At 37.3% G+C, this 22,805-nt stretch overlaps 1 protein-coding gene across 1 annotated transcript in view; it reads left to right on the top strand.

The window, feature by feature from the left end:
* Positions 1–22,805, top strand: part of LOC138315238 (arginine-glutamic acid dipeptide repeats protein-like) — a 142,209-nt gene extending 119,404 nt beyond the window's left edge. The window contains 16 exon segments of the mRNA XM_069256104.1: positions 2,174–2,278; positions 2,280–2,307; positions 2,957–3,058; positions 7,458–7,681; positions 7,988–8,146; positions 9,415–9,501; positions 9,745–9,837; positions 11,090–12,498; positions 13,050–13,197; positions 13,551–13,716; positions 14,021–14,126; positions 14,500–14,627; positions 15,663–15,872; positions 19,198–19,512; positions 21,040–21,224; positions 21,674–22,805. Coding sequence (XP_069112205.1) covers positions 2,174–2,278; positions 2,280–2,307; positions 2,957–3,058; positions 7,458–7,681; positions 7,988–8,146; positions 9,415–9,501; positions 9,745–9,837; positions 11,090–12,498; positions 13,050–13,197; positions 13,551–13,716; positions 14,021–14,126; positions 14,500–14,627; positions 15,663–15,872; positions 19,198–19,512; positions 21,040–21,224; positions 21,674–21,766 — 3,558 coding nt within the window. The 3' untranslated portion in view covers positions 21,767–22,805.

Below are 22,805 nucleotides of genomic sequence, written 5' to 3' on the forward strand. Positions count from 1 at the left end.
ACACAGCACAGTTATTGTGGGCTGGTGGCCTTATATTGCCGCACAGTTATAATGGGCTGGTGGCCTTATAACGCCGCAACAGTTATAGTGGGCTGGGGGCCTTATAATGCAGCACAGTTATAATAAGGATTCAATTAGGATGTCTCTGAGAAAATTTGCTATCAAAAATTGAATTAAATAGCACAAGTGCGTTGAGGTCAGAGTTAAGTCATCAGTTTCAGGAACAACTTTAGGATATATCCAGATCGGTTTAAAGATATTGAAGTCATATGATTGTTTTATCTGGAGTTATAGGTCAGTTGTTATACCAGCTGATTTTCTGATGAGGTCAAAGGTTGCTTGAATGGCTTGACCTAAAGAGGTCAAATATATATATATTTATAATTGTGTTGTTTAAAGAAATCAAAGGTTGCTTTAGTTTTGTCTGACCTTAGGAGGTCAAAGTTTGCTTTAGTTTTGTTTGACCTAGGAGGTCAAAGTTTGCTTTAGTTTTGTTTGACCTTAGGAGGTCAAAGTTTGCTTTAGTTTTGTCGGACCTTAAGAGTTCAAACCTTTCTATATTGATATGACCCTTGGAGGTGAGAAGTTGACTTGTGGGTTAGCGTTGAGTCCCGGAACACACCCTGCTTGACACAGAAATCAATGGGCGATTCAGGTTTATGCTGGTCAGTCAGGCTTTTGGCTTTTGTCTTTAGCTCTGCTGCCTATTATAAGCTGTGTTATATTAATATTGATGGCCCTTCAACACACCAGCTAACTACAAATATGACAGATCGGACAGGCTGTGGGACAAGTTTATGTTGGCCTTAGATAGCCTATCATTGATGGCTATAGAACAGATGTGGGCAGTATACTTCATCATAAATGGGCATCCTACATGTCATTTACACCCCTATGAATGCCGGTGAGAGATCTTTGTTCTGTAAGCTACCTACACCACTGTATACAGGTAGACAGTAAGATAGCCTTACCTTAGATGGTTTTTAGGCTACCTGTTATATGCCACCTGGAATCACCCTGTTGATGGCAGAATAGGTCACCACTGTGCCAGTGAAACTCTTCCCCCTACGACCTCTGACCTCGTACCAAATCTTCTATACTATAGGGATGACAGCACTATCTGGGATGTTTATTTGACTGGAGTCTGGGGGACATCCTTGGTGACTTCACACACCACATATATCTTTGTACCCAGATACAGGGTGTAACACATACAATATCAAGACATTTTAGTTGACTGTGGAATAGCGAGAATAAATTATAGAATTATTACTGATGGGGTTTACTACATGCAGTCATATGGAATTGTTTATAGTATACAGCTGTGATCAATAACTTTTGTGTCATAATATCTTAGTAAAAGTTATTATCAGTTCACTGTAAACTGTTTCAACAACATCATTTAATTTCTTTTGGACTGAAATGGAATGCTGTGTTTCTAGGTCTGGTTATACAACTAATCTAACAGCAAAATATACTGTAACAAAGCTCCCATACTGTGTCTGTCTCGTACCTTATACCTATATTATATCTGTTTTGTATCTTACCTTTATTGTGTCTGTCTTGTATCTTACCTATATTATATCTGTTTTGTATCTTACCTATATTATATCTGTCTTGTATCTTACCTATATTGTGTCTGTCTTGTATCTTACCTATATTATATCTGTCTTGTATCTTACCTATATTATATCTGTCTTGTATCTTACCTATATTGTTTTGTATCTTACCTATATTGTGTCTGTTTTGTATCTTACCTATATTATATCTGTCTTGTATCTTACCTATATTGTTTTGTATCTTACCTATAATGTGTCTGTCTTGTATCTTACCTATATTGTGTCTGTCTTGTATCTTACCTATATTATATCTGTCTTGTATCTTACCTATATTGTTTTGTATCTTACCTATAATGTGTCTGTCTTGTATCTTACCTATATTGTGTCTGTCTTGTATCTTACCTATATTGTGTATGTCTTGTATCTTACCAATATTGTGTCTGTCTCGTATCTATTTTGTCTGTCTTGTATCTTACCTATATTGTGTCTGTCTTGTATCTTACCTATATTGTGTCTGTCTTGTATCTTACCAATATTGTGTCTGTCTCGTATCTATTTTTATCCATATTGTGTCTGTCTCATATCTATTTTATCCATATTGTGTCTCTTTCCAGGGAGAACTGGTTGAGTACTACTATTTCTGGAAGAAAACTCCTGGCGCCACTTCAAATCGGCCATACAGACGACACAAGCGTCCAGCATTCAAACGCAACACCCGTTTCACAACGGCCAACCTCGAGCGATTTCTGTAAGTATCTACCACAAAGAGGTTGAGTTTCTGTTGGGTTCTTCAAAGTCTGACCATGGAAACTTTGTTTGAAACATTAATGATATTAATAGATCAAACAAATGTATAAGATAAGTTGAACAATTGGAATATTACTAAAGCTACAGGTTTTGGTAGGGATGGATACCAGTACTCAACAAAGATACACTATCGTCACTCATTTTAAAAAATACTGGAACATACCTGTAAAACAAAGATACACTATCGTCACTCGTTTTAAAAAATACTGGTACATACCTGTAAAAGTATCAAAACTCTTATCGGAATTTGCAAAAAAAAATAAACTATAATTTTCTAAGAAAATTTGACATGAAAATGAAATAATGTTTTATAATGAAAATTCTGCTCAACAATCTGTGTATTAGCAATAATAAATCAAATGCAATCTACCTGGTATATGTAGTGTGATAAATAGTTCTTCAGAAAGATCAGTCTCGTTAACAAACTGGTATCATACTGTTTCATTGTTAACGTTATCCAACCTTAAATGTTGGTATCTATTGACCTTTAGTTTTGATTAACCTGTGCACTTACAACCCCTTTGTGTTGACCTTTCATGGCCTTTAACCCTGATATTGACCTTTGATAGCCTTTACCTTTTGTGCTGTAGGTGACCAGAGTTGTTCAGCGAGCGAATGTTCGGAGGATTCTGATGACAGTGGGGCTAGTCGAGAGCTGAGTGGCTACTCTTGTCGACACTGTAGTTCTACAGGTAAGACATGTGCACTTGTTGTCGGGAATCGTTGGACAATACTAGTATCCCTAACTTTATTCCTAACACAGTGCCTCTGGTACCAGGAGAGGACAATGTCTAGTCTCCTTTACTATATTCCTAACACGGTGCCTCTGGTACCAGGAGAGGACAGTTCCTAGTCTGCCTTACTACATTCCTAACACGGTGCCTCTGGTACCAGGAGAGGACAATTTCTAGTCTGCCTTACTATATTCCTAACACAGTGTCTCAGGTACCAGGAGAGGACAATTTCTAGTCTGTCTTACTATATTCCTAACACTGTGTCTCAGGTACCAGGAGAGGACAATTTCTAGTCTGTCTTACTATATTCCTAACACAGTGCCTGTGGTCCCAGGAGAAGACAATTTCTAGTCTGCCTTACTATATTCCTAACACAGTGCCTGTGGTCCCAGGAGAGGACAGTTCCTAGTCTGCCTTACTATATTCCTAACACAGTGCCTGTGGTACCAGGAGAGGACAGTTCCTAGTCTGTCTTACTATATTCCTAACATATAAGTACAGTGCCTCTGGTACCAGGGGAGAACTTGGTGTGTAGGCTTTGTATGTGTATATACTTTGTGTATTTTCTCATCATTTTCTCACAACTCATCTCTAGGTCACTGCATTATAATTGTATATTTTGAGGCATGTATACCAGAAACATCACTCCCCAACTCCTTCCAGTAATAACATGATGCCTCTGCAGTGATCAGAGAGCTGGAATGTAGTTAATGGCCAATTAACTTCTAATTCTTTGACTTATGTTTCCAATCCATTAAAAACATTATAAACATATTGTACCATTCAAGCAAGAGGATTAGAGGGAATTAAGAGATTACTTTTAAAACGAATAGTCGGGCAAGGGAAACTAGTCAAAATACGTTCTTTGGCCTTCCAAAAGTCCTTGTATACCATAATGATGGTCAAGTTCTGCTTACGATGTCCAGTTTTGACCATTGAAATTATGGGGAAGCCCCTTGTAAATTTAGCACAGTTCTTAATATGAATTCGCCTAACTCTTTGAAAATGAGGCTGCGTGGATATGCGTTAAGAGTTAACTGCACTGATAGCTGGCCGGGAAGACGTATTAGGATTCCTATAATATATATTAATTTCTTCGCATTCAGAGCGATTTTGATGGGAGGTTTTATTTTTCTATTTCATAAGAAATTATACTGGATATATCAACACCATTTTTACCGACTTAAGCCTTTGTTTGTCCGACTATTCGCTTTAAATTCCATAGGAGTAAATGACCTTGAATTTTTGTAAAAATGACCTTGACTTTGTAGGAAATGATAACCTTGTATATTTAGAGTGACAACTTGAGGCAATGTATAAACAGAGCCGTTTGGGTGAATAAACATGCCCATTTTCATAAAGGTTTTAGGTAGACCCGCATTAAAAATAACCCTATAGATGTAAAGGTTAGGGGACGTAGAAACATTAAGGAGAGACTTAACCCTGTAATACTATCAGGAGTTATTGGCCTTTGTTTTAATGAAAGAGGGCAGACATAGGATTGGATTTGAGCTGAATGTTTTATAATTGGGCAAAAGAGTTCATTAAGCTTTTAGTAGCTGCAGATAGAACATAAATACTGGGTTTTCCCCTAGCTGTACAGCACATCTGTCAGAATGTTTTAACTTCATGTTGAAACTGTAGGCAACGGGTGATTGGTAGCAAATTGTGAATAAACGCAGACCTGGCCACAATGACGTGCTGCCGTGAGGCTAGCAAGATAGCTAGACTTACCTACTCCTGGTCTTGTTCCTGCTCAACCGTAGCTGATACTGCTTTGGGTTCGGCCATGCGTAAAAGCTGATTATAACGGGGAAGGCGATGACAGGCCGAGTCATGTGTACAAATCAATCGTACTGACAATGCTGCTAGCTCAGTCCCAGTGTATTGGACAGATCATGTGAAAATGGATGGTTAACAAATTTGGTGGGTTCCCTATTAATTTGATGATAGCATCAGTATAACTCGGATATACGGCTGCTTTGAGCTATGAAAAGAAAGAATTTGCTGGCGAAAAAGAGGTGGAAAAAATATAAAGCTATCGTAAAGGACTTAGCTTTGTAGTTTAATGTGGATTTGATGATAGTGGTGTGTGGGCTGTATACCTGATAAGATGTTTTTTGTGTTGTACACCCCTCACAGCGAACACTCTACGCTCCTCTCTATGTGTAAAGCTCACTGCCACAGCGATCAGGCTGCTGTCGGTGAAAATTCATTTGAAGAAAGGAGAGTTTTACAGCATTGCTATATATATATGACTTGAAAAAGCTGGAAACATGCTAAGAGGCTTCTGCCAGGCATATTAAATAGGTTTCAATGACAACTTAGTAATGGGTTCCCCTGTCCCACTCTCCAGCATTGGGTCGGACTCATTAATAGGCATGGGGAGTCAAAATGGCTGCCAGGAGGTGAGGATTTACAGAATTTAACAGATACATATCTCCTCTGTCAGGCTGTAATACAAGTTACAGGGTAAAGAGAACTATCAGAACTTAAGTGTATGTCAATTACAGCCAATCTGGCTTTTTCTGGCTAGGAGGTAGGCTAGGAGGCAGGCTAGAGGCAGGCTAGGAGGTAGGCAGGAGGCAGGCTAGGAGGCAGGCTAGGAGGCAGTAGGACTAGAGACTTAATGTTCACCCCAGGAATTTAGGATTCATAAGTGTGTGATAAATTGTAGGGAGAAGTTTAGGGTAGAAGGCATGGTTTGTAAACTAAATTTAGATATTAGGTCAAAGTGTGTGATAAATTGTTTAATGAATAAAATGTTTGTAAACTTTAAATATGTCATATATAAAATAGTTTATAAACTTTAGATACGGTCATTTATAAAATAGTTTAAAAACTGTAAATACAGTCTTTTATAAAGAAAAGTTTATGTAGTCCTCAGAAAATAAATTGTGATGAGAAATTAGAAAAGTTTAGGAATTCTTCTGTTATATGAAATACATAACTAGTATATAAAACAATAAAACAGTCCCCGGCATATCACCGATACATTTATAGACCTCACTTAACTACAACCTAATCCAATACATTAGCTCTCATACCTTTCACAATTACATCATTTATTCGTTGTGTAGAAAATTTTGTTGTTTTCATTGCTTCTGTGGAGCCATGGATTTATAAAAACAACACAAATTTACTTCACCTATTATTGTATATTAATAATCCACATGCCTACCATCAATATTTTAGTCCATGAAAATGAAATAATCCTATGTCACCAAATCACAGTGAAAAAGAGCCCGTCCTTTTTATGTTACACGGTCTTATATAAAACAGCCAGAATACAGATTTAACAGATTCAAATCCTTATGATCATCTATAGATTTGTTGTAATCCTGACAATTTCTATTTATAAATTTATCATGTGTTAAAAAAAAATTGATATATTTTTCTTACTAGGCATGTAGATCTCGTTCTCCAAATATATTTCTTATTCATAGAAAATTGGGATTTATCTATTTAATGCATTTTCATGCGAGCAAAAAGTGCTGCATTAATTTGTATGAGCTTTCTGCTTAGGCCTTAAATCTACGGTATGTTTGATACAGATGATGTTGGACGTCTAATTTGTCCAGGGAAGGTGAAACCCCTTGATATACTTATCAGAGGTTTAAAGTCTGCAACATATGCAGCAGACACATTAATTTTGGAATGTGCAGTACACTGACTATTGATCGTATGGTGTAGGTTTGGTGTGTTAGGTTTAGTGAGGCCGTAACAAAAGAAACGGCTCAATAGGTATACACAGCCGACATCTTAGTCCTACACAACCCGTTAGTTACACCAGTTTCCTGATTAATGGAGGCAGATATTGGTTGTAGCAGTGGACGGTGCAAAGTGATGTCCATTGGACAGAAATATCATATCATCCAAGCGTCCTACATATGAAATAGTTATAAAGGGTCACAAGATCAGTACAGTGCACATCAATACAAATGGGCTCACCAATATCAATACTGATGAAGTATAAACGGCTGCACTCACCAGTATAAACGGCATGGAGTCTTTACAAGTCTAAAAGTATTTACAAATATATTTCTGCCCCGTCCTGTTCTATAAGCTATCCAATAAATCAAAGGAATATTTTTGATAACTTATTATTATATACCTATTCAATAACTATTATTATATACTATTCAATATATTATTACAATAACTATTATTATATATACTTATATATACAATAACTATTATTATATACATATTCAATTTACTATTATTATATACATATTCAATTAACTATTATTATATACATATTCAATTACTATTATTATATACAATCATTCAATTATTATATACATATTCAATAACTATTATTATATACATATTCAATAAACAATTTCCATTACAGTGTCCAAAGACTGGCACCATGCAGGTAAGGACAAAGGTCTCCGTTGTACAGAATGTCGACTCCACTTCAAACGTTACGGGGAAGAGCGCCCCCTAGACAGTCCACGCGACTCCACACGAGACCCCTCGTCCCGGGACCCGTCTCCCTTTCTCTTCCAACCCGTCAAGGAAGAGGACTCTGTCAACGGTCGACACAATATGCGAACGCGGCAAACTCGGGAATCGGTAAGTAACATAATGTACACAATATATAAATACAAATTATGCTAGAGAGTTCCATAATAGTCATTTACTGTTGTACAAATTACTATAAACTCGACCAAAGAAAAAATACCAAGCTATACACATTTGCTGCTTTGATGCTGATTTGTAGACCATGTTAGGGACAATCAGCCACTTGTGTCAGATATTGTTTTGACTCCAACATGATCCTACAGATTTCTGATCAGTTTACTATTTCATTCTTTATGAAAATAAAAACAATTCAGTAGATAATGACTAAAAACAAATCTGAAAATTTTGCTCTTGCAGACAAAAGGCAAAAGAAAGGAAAGAAATAATAGTACTAGTAGTCCAGATATTATCGATAGTCCACTGAACAGTTTAACTCCGTTGGCTCGAGGCCGCAAGTCTCCTAGCACTGGCAGTACCTGTAGTAACAGTAGCACAGACACACAGAGAAAGGTCAAGGTCAGTATATCTACCATATAGGTAAATGTCAAGGTCAGTATACAGAGAAAGGTAATGGTCAGTATACAGAGAAAGGTCATGGTCAGTATATCTACCATATAGAGGTTGAGGTCAGTATACATAGAAAGGTCAAGGTACGTATAGCTACCGTTTAGATAAAGGTCAAGGTCAGTATACAGAGAAAGGTCAAGGTCAGTATATCTGCCATAGATAAAGGTCAAAGTCAGTATACCTAGCATACAGGGAAAGGTAAATATATCTGCCACGCTTTAATCTCTTGGTGATAATTGTATCTTGTATTAAATTATCTTATTACCAAGGTAACTATAATTGGATCTGATAGGTTATCGGTATACCAATGTAATTAGCCCACCATCATTATATGGTAGGCTTTTCAAATCGCCTTTTGTCCGTGGTCCATCGGTCTGTCCGTAAGTCCGTACATTCGTCAACAATTTTTGTTATCACTATTTCTCAAAGAGTACTAAAGAGATCTTTCTCAAATTTCATATGTAGGTTCCCTATGATTCTAATTGTCCATATTGCATTTTGGAACCGATCAATCAACAAGATGGCCGACAGGCAACCATCTCATATTTTGATTGTTACCTCTATTTCTCAGAAAGTACTGAAGAGATTTGCCTCATATTTCATATGTAGCTTCCCCTAGGGCCCTAGTTACTCTGTGCATATTGCATTGTGGGACTAAGTAAACAACAGGATGGCCTACAGGTAGCCATCTTGGATTTTGATAGTTGAAGTTTGTTACCGCTATTTCTCAGAAAGGACTGTAGGGATCTGCCTCAAATTTCATATGTAGGTTACCACTAGGGATCTGCCTCATATTTACTATGAAGGTTCTACTAGGGCTCTAGTTGTGCATTTTACATTTTGGAACTAATCAATCCACAAGATGGTTTATAGGCAACCATCTTGGATTTTGATAGTTGAAGTTTGTTTCCGCTATTGCTAAGAAAGAACTGAAGGGATCTGCCTCAAATTTCATAGGTAGGTTCCCCTGGGGCCCTAGTTATGCATATTGCATTTTTAGACTGATCGATTAATAAGATGACTGATAGGCCACCATCTTGGATTTTGACAGTTAAAAGTTTAAAAAGCAGATAAAAAATCCCTCTTTCCATTGTCTGACATAGTCTTTGGTGAGCATCAAGGTCCCTTTGGGAACTCATAATAAGGATTAGATATGTAAGTCTTGGTAAGGATATCCTAAAAAATGTGTTACTAAATCCTTGTAATTGTAATTACAGAAGACAGCTGAGACCCAGAACAAGGGCAAGAAGCGACAGGCACACTCGGACACAGAAGACAAAAACAACAAGAAAAAGAAAGCTGAGGTAAGCGTAATACAAGGTCATGTCTATAAGGTGTTAAATGTCAAATCAAACATATCTTGGGAGTTATCTAGTATACCAACAAGACTTCTATGATATCAATATTGCTAGCAATATGCAAAAACAAATTGTTGTATGTTTTGCTTCTTATATACGTAAGACCATTCCGACTCTTAAGTATCCAACAGCAATAGTCGATCAGAGAAGTTGAGGCAGTATTTAGTATTATAACTGTTATATTTACAGGACCGTTCCGACTCTGAGTCCGTATCCGACAGCAGTAGCCTATCCGGGAACGATGAGGAGAATGGTAATGAAGGGGACATAGAGAATAATCAGGTAAGGGTTAAAGGGCAAGGTCAAATTTTCAAACTTAAATGTGTTGTAGATGAACCTGAAAGTCTAGTAACATACAGCTTTTTCATAAAAGAAAAGAAACGGATCAAATTTTAGTTCCATCTTGATGCTAATAGTTACTGATTTATGAATTTAATGTGTTTAAGTCTGTAATTTCTGAAATTAGCTCTCATGCCTTATAGGAAATGCTGAAAATTATAATGGATACTGTATTCGACCCAATAAGCGTCCCTGTCCCTATAAGCGCCCTCCCCCTTTTTGAGGCCTTCAATTTCAATATAAATAAAGATCAAGACTACACAAAACTATAGGTTTGCAATAATTTCATCTTATTAAGCACTTTTTCACTTTTTCCATTCTTTAAACGCCCTGGGCGCTTATTGGGTCGAATACGGTAAAATCTTGTTATTTGATGTAAGTATGATATTAATATATTGATGTGTGTACTATTATATCTACATATTCTATACTACTTATACTGCACCTAACAACTCACTTGATGTTTCTTTTCTGCACCTAACTGTATTCAGCCACTGGTTTAGGGACCAGGGACAGGGGTCCTGGGAGGGGATAGATAGTGTAGAGGCCACGTACAGGGGTGCTAGGAAGGGGATAGTGTACAGGCCACAGACAGGGTTGCTAGGAAGGGGATAGTATAGGGGCCAGGGACAGGGGTGTTAGGAAGGGGATAATATAGGGGCCAGGCACAGTGGTCCTAGGAAGGAAATAATATAGGGGCCAGGGACAGGGGTCCTAGGAAGGGATAGTATAGGGGCCAGGGACAGGGGTCCTATGAAGGGATAGTATAGTGGCTAGGAAGAGGTGTCCTAGGAAGGGATAGTATAGGGGCCAGGGACAGGGGTCCTAGGAAAGGGATAGTATAGGGGCCAGGGACAGGGGTCTAGGAAGGGATAGTATAGTGGCTAGGAAGAGGTGTCCTAGGAAGGGATAGTATAGGGGCCAGGGACAGGGGTCCTAGGAAAGGGATAGTATAGTGGCTAGGAAGAGGTGTCCTAGGAAGGGATAGTATAGGGGCCAGGGACAGGGGTGTTAGGAAGGGATAGTATAGGGGCCAGGAAGTGGGGTCCTAGGAAGGGAATAGATATTACAATGTATTGAGTAACTGAGAGATTGTAAGTCGGGTCACTTAAACATAAATATGGTTACTAGCTAGTTATTGAATGATCGGTTATATGGTACAGTGGCTGAGCCTATCTGTGTGTCTGTCGTCCAGGATGATCTAAGTTCGTCCTCACCTCCCAGCACTCCGCGCTCTGTAGACACGGACTCCAGTAAGCCTGCGGTGTCCTCTACAACCAGCACCTCTGTTCAGTCTCCTGTGACAACTGTTGTCACTCCTACTTCTACCGCCACCGTGGCCAACCTTCACGATAAGGTGCCACTCGTGCGGCCGGAGCCAGCACATATCCACCACCCTCATACATCTCCGCCTCCTGTATCACAACTTCTACCACCACCTCCTCACCATCTCCACTCACACCCTCTCTCCCCTGTGTCGTCCTGTCCCCCACTCGTTCCCTTATCATCTTCCATTTCTCTACCGTCATCACAGAAACTACCATCAGAGAAGCTGTTGCCCACGACGACACCCTCCATGCCACTTTCGCTCCAGTGCAGCACACCTCAGGACTTGGCCTTCCATCGAGATACGTCGCCGTTCACATCGCCGTCATTGTCATCACTACACAGTAGAACACCACTATCGTTACCTCAAGTGAGCACTTCCAGTACCTTGTCCTCCACATCTGCCCGACTTGATGACATTCAGACAAATACAGTTTCAATTAAAAAGGAGCCTGTGTCTCCACCACCGTCTCCCAAACACAACTTTGGGGCCTCCAAGCTGACTGTTGATACTCCAGCCTCTCGGCAAAGTGAGGAGAAAACCACCATGAACAGTGTTATTGTTAAGTCGGAACCCTTGTCCAGTTTCTCAAGTCGTGCTGACTCATTTCAACCTTTTGATTTCTCTAAACCAGGACCGGAGGCTAGTGCTAGCAGTACTGTGGTACCGACCAGTCGTGTGTTAGATAGTGTGAGTAGTAGAACAGACAATAAAACCCCTCCCCTCCATATATCTCACCCCCATGGACCCCCACATCCCTCTCATGGACTTCCTCACAGCTCACAGGCCCATGGACCTCCTCCCCTAGGAATAAATCCACATGGACCTTCCCAACATGGGCCCCCACCCCCTCATGGACCTTCTCTGCATGGGCCACCCCCACCACATGGGCTTCCTCTTCATGGACCTTCCCCCCATGGACCACCATCATCATTGTCATCATCATCACTCGGACCATCCCTACATGGACCTTTATCACATGGTCCATCTCCCCTCAGGCCCATCCCACATGGGGCTTCACCCCACGGGTCTCATCCACACATTCATGAACCGCCCACCACTCCTAAGGAACTGATCTCTCCCTCATCAACGCTGGACGCCAGTTCGACAGGGAAACTGACCCCAGGGGTCAAGTCTGAGCCGAATTCTGGCCCGGTTGGTGAGACAAGTGTTGTGATGGAAGAAGAGGAAGAATCTGACCACGAAGGGGGGACAACTACACCAGGACCCGACCCAACCCGATGTAGCCTAGAAATGTATAAATCTGAAAATGCAATGTAAGTATATATACCTCCGAGTGCTTTACATAGATACTATATAGTTGGTATTGTTCGCAGGGGATTTAATGTAGCTATATTCACGGTCAGATCAATCAGCACGATATTTTATACTCCGTGAATTTTTCGAACAACATTAAAGTCTAAAAATGTTGCAGTTTGTATATGATGACGCAAAAAATCTTATACCCGCAAATAAGATCTGTTTAAAAAACCACGAAAAATTTTAACTACGAAATTAAACCACTACAGAGTAGTCAAGCAAAATTGTTGATAAGAATTCAATCACAATATTTTTTTATATCGTTTGATGCTAAATTGTGTTATAACTTTGTACCGTGATGTTGTTTAGAAAAATATATTCAAACCATGAAACTACTTGTGTTGTATGCTGAACGTTTGTCATTTTAATTTAGTGTTAGAGTCATTTAGAAGGTAGGGGTAAGAATAGAGGCAACATGATACACGACATATTCAACACTCCTATATCTACACTTCATTTTAATGTTTTATAAGTGAATTTCCTACCTACTTTACTTTTCTATCTCTAGACTAATGAAAGTGCTAAACAGGGGAGATAACAACTGTTGTTCCCGATGTGATATCGTCTTCAGACCGCACCCTGATTCCAAACTGGCCCGTAAGAGGGCAGCACCGAGCCACCCGCCTGTTAAAACAGAAGAGAAGGTTGTTAGTGCTGTAAGTTAGTATAGTGACATTGATCTATGGTACCAACATACCCAGGTCTTGGCATTAACTAGCTCTCGGCTTTTATATTCATATTTATACAAACAAAATATCATTACCTTTTTCGAAATGAAAAACAATTCTCCAGGAACTTTTCACACTTGGAAATTTTTTGACTCATTTAAATTTTGTTTGAAAATTCGAATATTGCAGTTATATAAAATATTATTCAGAAATCTGAATAGTTATAAGGAGATAAAATTGCCGCTAATAGATTAGATGAACCTTTGATATATATATCATGATTAGCTGGTAACAATGATTCACTGTACTGTATCTAACACTGATGATGCTCTGATTGACAGAAGAAACCTGAGACTCCTCCACCCAACTCGACAGCAGACGCTCAAATCACCAGCAGTATAACCCCAAATAATCCATACGAGCGACACACACCACGCTCCAACTACCCTGACACGCCAGCATTACGCCAACTCAGCGAATATGCAAAACCACACGTTATGGGCACAGGTAGGTCAACAACAGACAATTTCTAACTTGACAGGATACGCAAATAACTGATTTCTTTCATACTTACCTGATATAAGTTGTGATATTGATATAAACAAACCTGTAAAGTCAAATGGAATAATTTGATTTTTGACGGTGTACAAATTTAGAAAGATATACATTTCTGATTACATTCTCAGCTGTTATTTCAAAATATATGTGCACGTAAAACATGTTAAGATTTGAAGATTAAAATTAACCTGGTTTATACCAAGTATGATAAGTCGTATGTTTGTAGTATATATGTTGATCTGTGTTTGTGCAGGCCCCGAATCTGCACGACCACTGTCCTACGGAGGTATGGCCCATGGTATGGACCACCTTCTAGACTACAGAATGGCAGCAATGTATCCTCCTGGCTCTCGCGAAAGGTAACATATTGTAGCTTACTTTTACAGAGTTATCTGCTCTTGTCCGTGGGTATTATTTCGTTATTTAACAATGACAGCTATGTAAGTTTTTTGCTCTAAAAAAACTGTTGAGCACACATGTATCAATATTGTAAAATTCTTAACCTGTAAAAAGAATGTCATTTTAGAAAAACTAAATAATATTACACCAATACAAGATCAATGGGATTAAAGTTTTTTAGAAAAATGCAACACATCATACATTAAATAAAAAAAAATAAGACTACATCAGCAAATCATTTTTTTAATTTTCAAAATAGATAGGATTGGTAGACATGATGATAAGTAGAAATAATAGCGAGAATCATTGAGTTGTGTTGATGTATCATTTCAGGTTAGAATTGGAACTGGAGCGAGACAAGAGAGAAAGGGATGCCAGGGAGAGGGAACTCCGAGAAAGGGAAATACGGGAAATGGAAATGAGAGAAAAATTAAAGGCAGATTTGGAGCTCAGTAAGCCAGGTAAATGGAGATCTTGTCTGGTTTCTTGTTCCCAGACTTGTAAACCAGGTAAATGGAGATCTTGTCTGGTTTCTTGTTCCCAGACTTGTAAACCAGGTATATGGAGATCTTGTCTGGGTTCTTAATCCCAGACTCATAAACCAGGTAAATGGAGATCCTGTCTGATTTCTTGTTCTCAGACTTGTAAACCAGGTAAATGGAGATCTTGTCTGGTTTCTTGTTCTCAGACTTGTAAACCAGGTAAAAGGAGATCCTGTCTGGTTTCTTGTTCCCAGGCTCATAAATCAGGTAAAAGGAGATCTTGTCTGGTTTCTTAATCCCAGACTCATAAACCAGGTAAATGGAGATCTTGTCTGGTTTCTTGTTCCCAGACTTGTAAACCAGGTAAATGGAGATCTTGTCTGGTTTCTTGTTCCCAGACTTGTAAACCAGGTAAATGGAGATCTTGTCTGGTTTCTTGTTCCCAGACTTGTAAACCAGGTAAATGGAGATCTTGTCTGGTTTCTTGTTCCCAGACTTGTAAACCAGGTAAATAGAGATCCTGTCTGGTTTCTTGTTCCCAGGCTCATAAATCAGGTAAAAGGAGATCTTGTCTCGTTTCTTGTTCCCAGGCTCATAAATCAGGTAAAAGGAGATCTTGTCTGGTTTCTTGTTCCCAGACTTGTAAACCAGGTAAATGGAGATCTTGTCTGGTTTCTTGTTCCCAGACTTGTAAACCAGGTAAATGGAGATCTTGTCTGGTTTCTTGTTCCCAGGCTCATAAATCAGGTAAATGGAGATCTTGTCTCGTTTCTTGTTCCCAGACTCAAAGGCAAAACAATTTGAACCTGCACAACACTACATCTATGTAATACACAATAAATGTGAATGTAAAATGTTATAAAATCTGATAAGAATTCATTATCTTTTGATGAATTCATTACATTTTAGGTTTAGAAATAAAAAAAAAGTTAATTATTCAGAACTCATATTTATATATATAACATGAAGATGAGACCAAGAAATTGAATTGTAAATGAGATTTTGTGTGTTTAGGATTGGACAGGATATTACCACATGGTCCGGGAATTGATTCTAATTGGCTGGAACTACAGCGCCGCTTCTGTCAGCCTGGCAGTCACGTGTTACCGTCGGCAGCTAATGTCGGGGGTCCAGGAGGGGGACACCACATCCCTGGGGTTTACCCCCCGACTAGTCTGGCTAGTGATCTGTTACAGAGAGAGAGGGAAAGGATGGAGCGTCTAGGTAGGCAACCTGGTAAAGTCATTTATTTCATCTATCATTCATCTCATCATTCATTTATCTTATCAATTATTTTCTCATCAAATCATTTATCTCAAATCATTTATCTCATCAATCATTTATCTCATCAAATCATTTATCTCATCAATAATTTATCTCATCAAGTCATTTGTCTCTTCAATAATTTATTTCATCAAGTCATTTGTCTCCTCAATAATTTATCTCATCAAGTCATTTGTCTCCTCAATAATTTATTTCATCAAGTCATTTGTCTCCTCAATAATTTATTTCATCAAGTCAATTGTCTCTTCAATAATTTATTTCATCAAGTCATTTGTCTCCTCAATAATTTATCTCATCAAGTCATTTGTCTCCTCAATAATTTATCTCATCAAGTCATTTGTCTCCTCAATAATTTATTTCATCAAGTCATTTGTCTCATCAATAATTTATCTCATCAAGTCATTTGTCTCCTCAATAATTTATCTCATCAAGTCATTTGTCTCCTCAATAATTTATTTCATCAAGTCATTTGTCTCCTCAATAATTTATCTCATCAAGTCATTTGTCTCCTCAATAATTTATTTCATCAAGTCATTTGTCTCCTCAATAATTTATTTCATCAAGTCATTTGTCTCCTCAATAATTTATCTCATCAAGTCATTTGTCTCCTCAATAATTTATTTCATCAAGTCATTTGTCTCCTCAATAATTTATTTCATCAAGTCATTTGTCTCCTCAATAATTTATCTCATCAAATCATTTGTCTCCTCAATAATTTATCTCATCAAGTCATTTGTCACCTCAATAATTTATTTCATCAAATCATTTGTCTCCTCAATAATTTATTTCATCAAGTCATTTGTCTCCTCAATAATTTATCTCATCAAGTCATTTGTCTCCTCAATAATTTATCTCATCAAGTCATTTGTCTCCTCAATAATTTATCTCATCAAGTCATTTGTCTCCTCAATAATTTATCTCATCAAGTCATTTGTCTCCTCAATAATTTATTTCATCAAGTCATTTGTCTCCTCAATAATTTATTTCATCAAGTCATTTGTCTCCTCAATAATTTATCTCATCAAGTCATTTGTCTCCTCAATAATTTATTTCATCAAGTCATTTGTCTCCTCAATAATTTATTTCATCAAGTCATTTGTCTCCTCAATAATTTATCTCATCAAGTCATTTGTCTCCTCAATAATTTATTTCATCAAATCATTTGTCTCCTCAATAATTTATTTCATCAAGTCATTTGTCTCCTCATAATTATTCATCAATTTTCAAGTCTCTCCTCAATAATTTATCTCATCAAGTCATTTGTCTCTTCAATAATTTATTTCATCAAGTCATTTGTCTCCTCAATAATTTATCTCATCAAGTCATTTGTCTCCTCAATAATTTATCTCATCAAGTCATTTGTCTCCTCAATAATTTATCTCATCAAGTCATTTGTCTCCTCAATAATTTATCTCATCAAGTCATTTGTCTCCTCAATAATTTATTTCATCAAGTCATTTGTCTCCTCAATAATTTATCTCATCAAGTCATTTGTCTCCTCAATAATTTATCTCATCAAGTCATTTGTCTCCTCAATAATTTATTTCATCAAGTCATTTGTCTCCTCAATAATTTATTTCATCAAGTCATTTGTCTCCTCAATAATTTATTTCATCAAGTCAATTGTCTCCTCAATAATTTATTTCATCAAGTCATTTGTCTCCTCAATAATTTATCTCATCAAGTCATTTGTCTCCTCAATAATTTATCTCATCAAGTCATTTGTCTCCTCAATAATTTATTTCATCAAGTCATTTGTCTAATCAATAATTTATCTCATCAAGTCATTTGTCTCCTCAATAATTTATCTCATCAAGTCATTTGTCTCCTCAATAATTTATCTCATCAAGTCATTTGTCTCCTCAATAATTTATTTCATCAAGTCATTTGTCTCATCAATAATTTATCTCATCAAGTCATTTGTCTCCTCAATAATTTATTTCATCAAGTCATTTGTCTCCTCAATAATTTATCTCATCAAATCATTTGTCTCCTCAATAATTTATCTCATCAAGTCATTTGTCTCCTCAATAATTTATTTCATCAAGTCATTTGTCTCCTCAATAATTTATTTCATCAAGTCATTTGTCTCCTCAATAATTTATTTCATCAAGTCATTTGTCTCCTCAATAATTTATTTCATCAAGTCATTTGTCTCCTCAATAATTTATCTCATCAAATCATTTATCTCATCAATAATTTATCTCATCAAGTTATTTGTCTCCTTAATAATTTATTTCATCAAGTCATTTATCTCGTCAATCATTAATTTTATTATCAATTCTTTATCTCATAAATCATTTAACTTATCAACTATCATTGTATAGTTCCTGTATCTATATAAAAATCATCCATACTTGTAGTAAGATCTTTCATCAAATAAGATTGATCATATATCTCACCAATCATTGATTGTATAATAGTAAAATGAAAGCATTCGTTTATTTGTGAAAGTATCTGCTTTTGCGTAATAACAATTTCATTAAAGAAAAATGTATTTTCATTGCATACCTTTTGAAAATGTGTATGATGCAAAAAGCAATGCACTAAGGATATTTCACAAACATGGATCTTTTCAAAAAACGTCCTTTGTAAATTGTTCATTGGGATACTTGTTTTCCCTATTTAAAAAAAGTTCAATATATATGAAGTTTCATTCCATAAATGTTTTAAAAATGATGAAATCTGGATTGGAAAAAATATGTGCATTTCTTTGTTATTATACATCCATGTCAATGTTTTGTTTTGTATCCTGTATCAAGCCTCATCAACAGAGCAAGGGAGGCAATTCATATTGTTTCCTGCAAATATACATGCTTAAAATTGAATTTATCTGAATATACAATTTAAGATATCAATAAATATTGTTGTTTATCAAAGATATGTTTCAAAGATATTAAATAGATAGTTTCTCGTAGTTTGGAAACAATATTGTAAATGTACAGGTACACTCTGTGTCTGTGTATTTCATGCTTTATTGTATAGTCTGTTTTTACATATTACGGAGTTTTCTGCTCTTACTAGATGCCATAGCATGTTAAATCATGTAATTTTGAGTGTAACTTTCCCAAAATAATGGTGTCACTTTTGTACACGAAGATAATTCAATCAATACCTATTATCAAAAACAGATCACTGTGTAAAAATTGGTATAATGTGACTTGAGAGAGTTGATTATTTTCAGTAGCTATGGAGCGGTTTTAAAACTGGGTATGGTAGTATGGTCATTTCCCCTTGTGACATTTCTTTACATATTTACGTGTAGGCTTTCCTCACCATCTAATGCACCCCGGTGCAGACATGGCTGCCTACTCTAACACAGTGGAGAGACTATCGGCCGAGAGGCTACATGCCGAACGTATGGCTCTCGCTACAGACCCGATGGTTCGACTTCAGATGGGAAACCTGGGCATGTCACCGTCAGGCCACACGCACACACACGCACATTCCCACACCCATCTTCACCTCCATCAACAGGATGCCGCGGCGGCCGCAGCAGCAGCAGCAGCATCGGGGGCTCCTCCCTTCCATCCGTCACTGCACGGCCTGCCTCACCATTTTCTTCCTCCCCTACCCCCAGGTAAGATCTGTTGTCTCATGATTAATCACATCCTTTAATTGTCGTTACAGATATTCTACATTCTGATCAAATGACCGGAAGAATGATATACCAATTTTACACTCAGCGCCTTACAAATGAGCAAATCTACATGCAAAGAGTTTCTAACGAGTGCATCCTCCGCTCAAAGCATGATAGGGGTTTGCTTGATCCGACCTCACATTTGGCCTATCAATTTTCTAGTAAGTGCGTTCTGAAGAACGACGGTCCGAATATTGTCAGTGGATTCCTTTGCTTTGCCTTAGTTCCCTGCTTCCACCTCCTGTTCCTTTTTGTTACAAACTTAGATGCTTTCCTATCCTTTTGTTGTGTTGAAGTATTTCATTTTTATTTTATTTATTTTCTGAATTTTGTGGGCGAATGCTGGTTACTGTGTTTTTACATCAAAAACATTTTACAGAAATACTGCATGATTGTACATGTATATGTATTTACATTCTCAATAAAACCAGTAAAATTATTTTTAGATATATCAATTTACTCAGACTATCTTCTCCATTTATTCCTGTCTATTATACTTCTTGTGATAAAATTTTACAAACCAGTTGGGAATTGAAAATTTAATAAAACAAAAAATGGGAGAGAAAGCTTACTCTTATCATGCCAATTTTACTTCTGAAGTCTATACTCCTGGATATTGCATGCAGATTACAATGTATACAGGTGTGGCAGCAGAATACTGAGTACCTGTCAAGTTTTTATTTGATAACTCCAGCTTTTGTTTATAACTTTTTCAACAAAATGATCATCTGAACTGTTGGTTGGTTTTATAAAAATCCTAACACTTGTTTTGACTGAAATTGACTTAATCATAGAATATTCTATGAATGGTTCACCAACAACAAATGTTAATTAAAAAATTCAAAAGTCTTGAGTTTTAATTAAGGCTTTGGAGAGGAATTAATATGACTTGGCAGATACGCTTATGTTTGTATTACACACTGGTCCGTTTGTTACATGGTCACATGTAAGTCATGTGATTTACCTGTTGCTATGGAAATGCACGCACCATGTACACCTGTATACATTGTGTAGGTTATGGATGGAAACGTTGTATAAAAATGTGAAAATAGTGTGATGTGTTTTAGTGGTTTACAAATATGTACAAATTGTGATATTGCCAGTAATTTAAGTATATTGTTCTGTTTTTGGAAGGTTTCAAAGCTCAAACAAATTCTGAACAAAATTTGTTCTTTACATCATAGAATACTCAACTGAATTTACAAGACATAATCATGAATTATAAGTGATATTTATGAGGCCATTTATATAATTAGTCTCTGAGTGTTTGGAAGATCTAGCTAGTACATGTTATTGTATGTTTCTCACTCAGACTAAAAATGTTGAATAGATCATTTGATTATGACATTGTATATTACAATATTTGAACAATTATGTAACACTTTGAAACCTGTTGTCCGATTGGTTAGATTCAGTAGCTATTCCTTTACACCCTTTGTAACCTGTTATCTGATTGGCTTGTTTCAGGAGCTGATCCTTTAGCCTCTGGCATGAGCAGCTCTAATCCTCCGACCTCGAGTGCAGGACCACACCTTCAGTCCCTGCCCCAGGGGCTGCCCCACCATGCAGCTTTGTTGGCCGGCCGTGAACAAGAGATGCTCCAGAGTGACCTTTATAGACGAGCCTACGCTGATCCAGCATTCGCTCACCAGGTATGTCATTATGGAGCATATGGTTTCAGTGTTTAGAGGAGAAAATATTAGCCTGACATCAATGTGAAACGTAAAACAAAACAACATTTAAATGAAATATTCAAATACGGTAATTATTTCCCCATATCCTTGTCATGCAATTGTGTAGAGGGAACATGTATTAACCATGGCCATCTCATCGCATTCCTTAAAATCTAGAAACTATTACTCAGAGTAAAAACTATGGTCGTCTCATGGTATTCCATCAAATCTAGAAACTAATACTCCAAGTAAAAATTGATTATGATGCCATAAGTCGTACAAGAAAATGGTGTTATAGAAATGCTTGATTTGTTTCAGAGTTAATACATGTGGTTTGTTTGCCTAGTCTTTAATTTCATTATCAAATGACTTAACATGAAAAAAACTTGCTGTTCTTGGTTAATGACTAGAATTATCTCTCTTTGTAGCTGTCTGCCCAGGCTGCTCACCAGGAGGCGATACAACGCCAGCTGGCTATGGATCGTGAACGCTTTGGTCCTGGAGGTCATCTCCATCATTGACCCCATCAATGATCTCCATGGTTACCGTTGTATGACCATTTGACCTTAGGTTGTGATAATTATGTACCTTTTGACAACACATAACTTGCCTGTATTCAGGATTTCAGTTGTCGCAGTGGCAGCAGTTACCGACTGGTGAATTAAATTTTTTACTGGTCAAGGTTGAAGCATTATTCTCTGTGGAGATGATTCTCAATATTGTGTGGATTACGATCCTTACTTTGACAATCAGGAACTGAGGAAGAGTGATGATGAAATCCTGGGGTTTTCTTGGGCTTGCTCAAGACTGTTTTGGGCAGGACCCATATGTCTTATGGCCCCAGACTGACGTGGGTGTGGGCCCAAATATTGTTGGTTGATACCATAGACCTTAAGTCCAGACAATATAGCCACATCTTTGGTAGGATAGGTCTGCCAATCCTTGTGCAATCTTCAATTTTGTATAGATTTTCTTTTTTTTTTTTTTTTTTTTTTTGTGAAAATTAATCATATTTAAATAAGACGTTGGATTGCCTGCCCAACATCACAACGGAGAGGGTATCCCTCCTCAGGCAAATTCCATTGTACAGTATTACATTGCTACATTTCTGTGTGTGACTTTTTCATATATGCTCATGCCGCGTTTACATTTTGTAATTTATATACCATGTTTGTGAATTATGAGTTGTGTATGAATTAGAGCGATACAAGTGTGTGGTGTGTGAGAGTGTTGCATCAGCATAATTAAGAGTGGCTACAGTGATGTTGAGTAAGTATAGTAGATGGTGATTTGGTATATAGTCATGTGACAATCAAGTTTCTGATCATGTGACTGGACCAAGAGCATGTGTGACCTTATTTGCATTATATGTGTATGTATGGCAATGTTTACCATCTAAAACCAGAGGAAGCTTTCTGAGTGAGTATACATTATCTGGATATCGAAAAATCCTGAATGTTGAAACAAGAATAACTTTCATCTTAGAAATTACCGTTGCACAAGAATATTATGTATTCAGTCACACGAAAGGCCAGGGATACTTGTGATGTGTGATGAAGT

The sequence above is a fragment of the Argopecten irradians genome, chromosome 1, assembly GCF_041381155.1.
Source record: "Argopecten irradians isolate NY chromosome 1, Ai_NY, whole genome shotgun sequence".
NCBI lineage: Eukaryota > Metazoa > Mollusca > Bivalvia > Pectinida > Pectinidae > Argopecten > Argopecten irradians.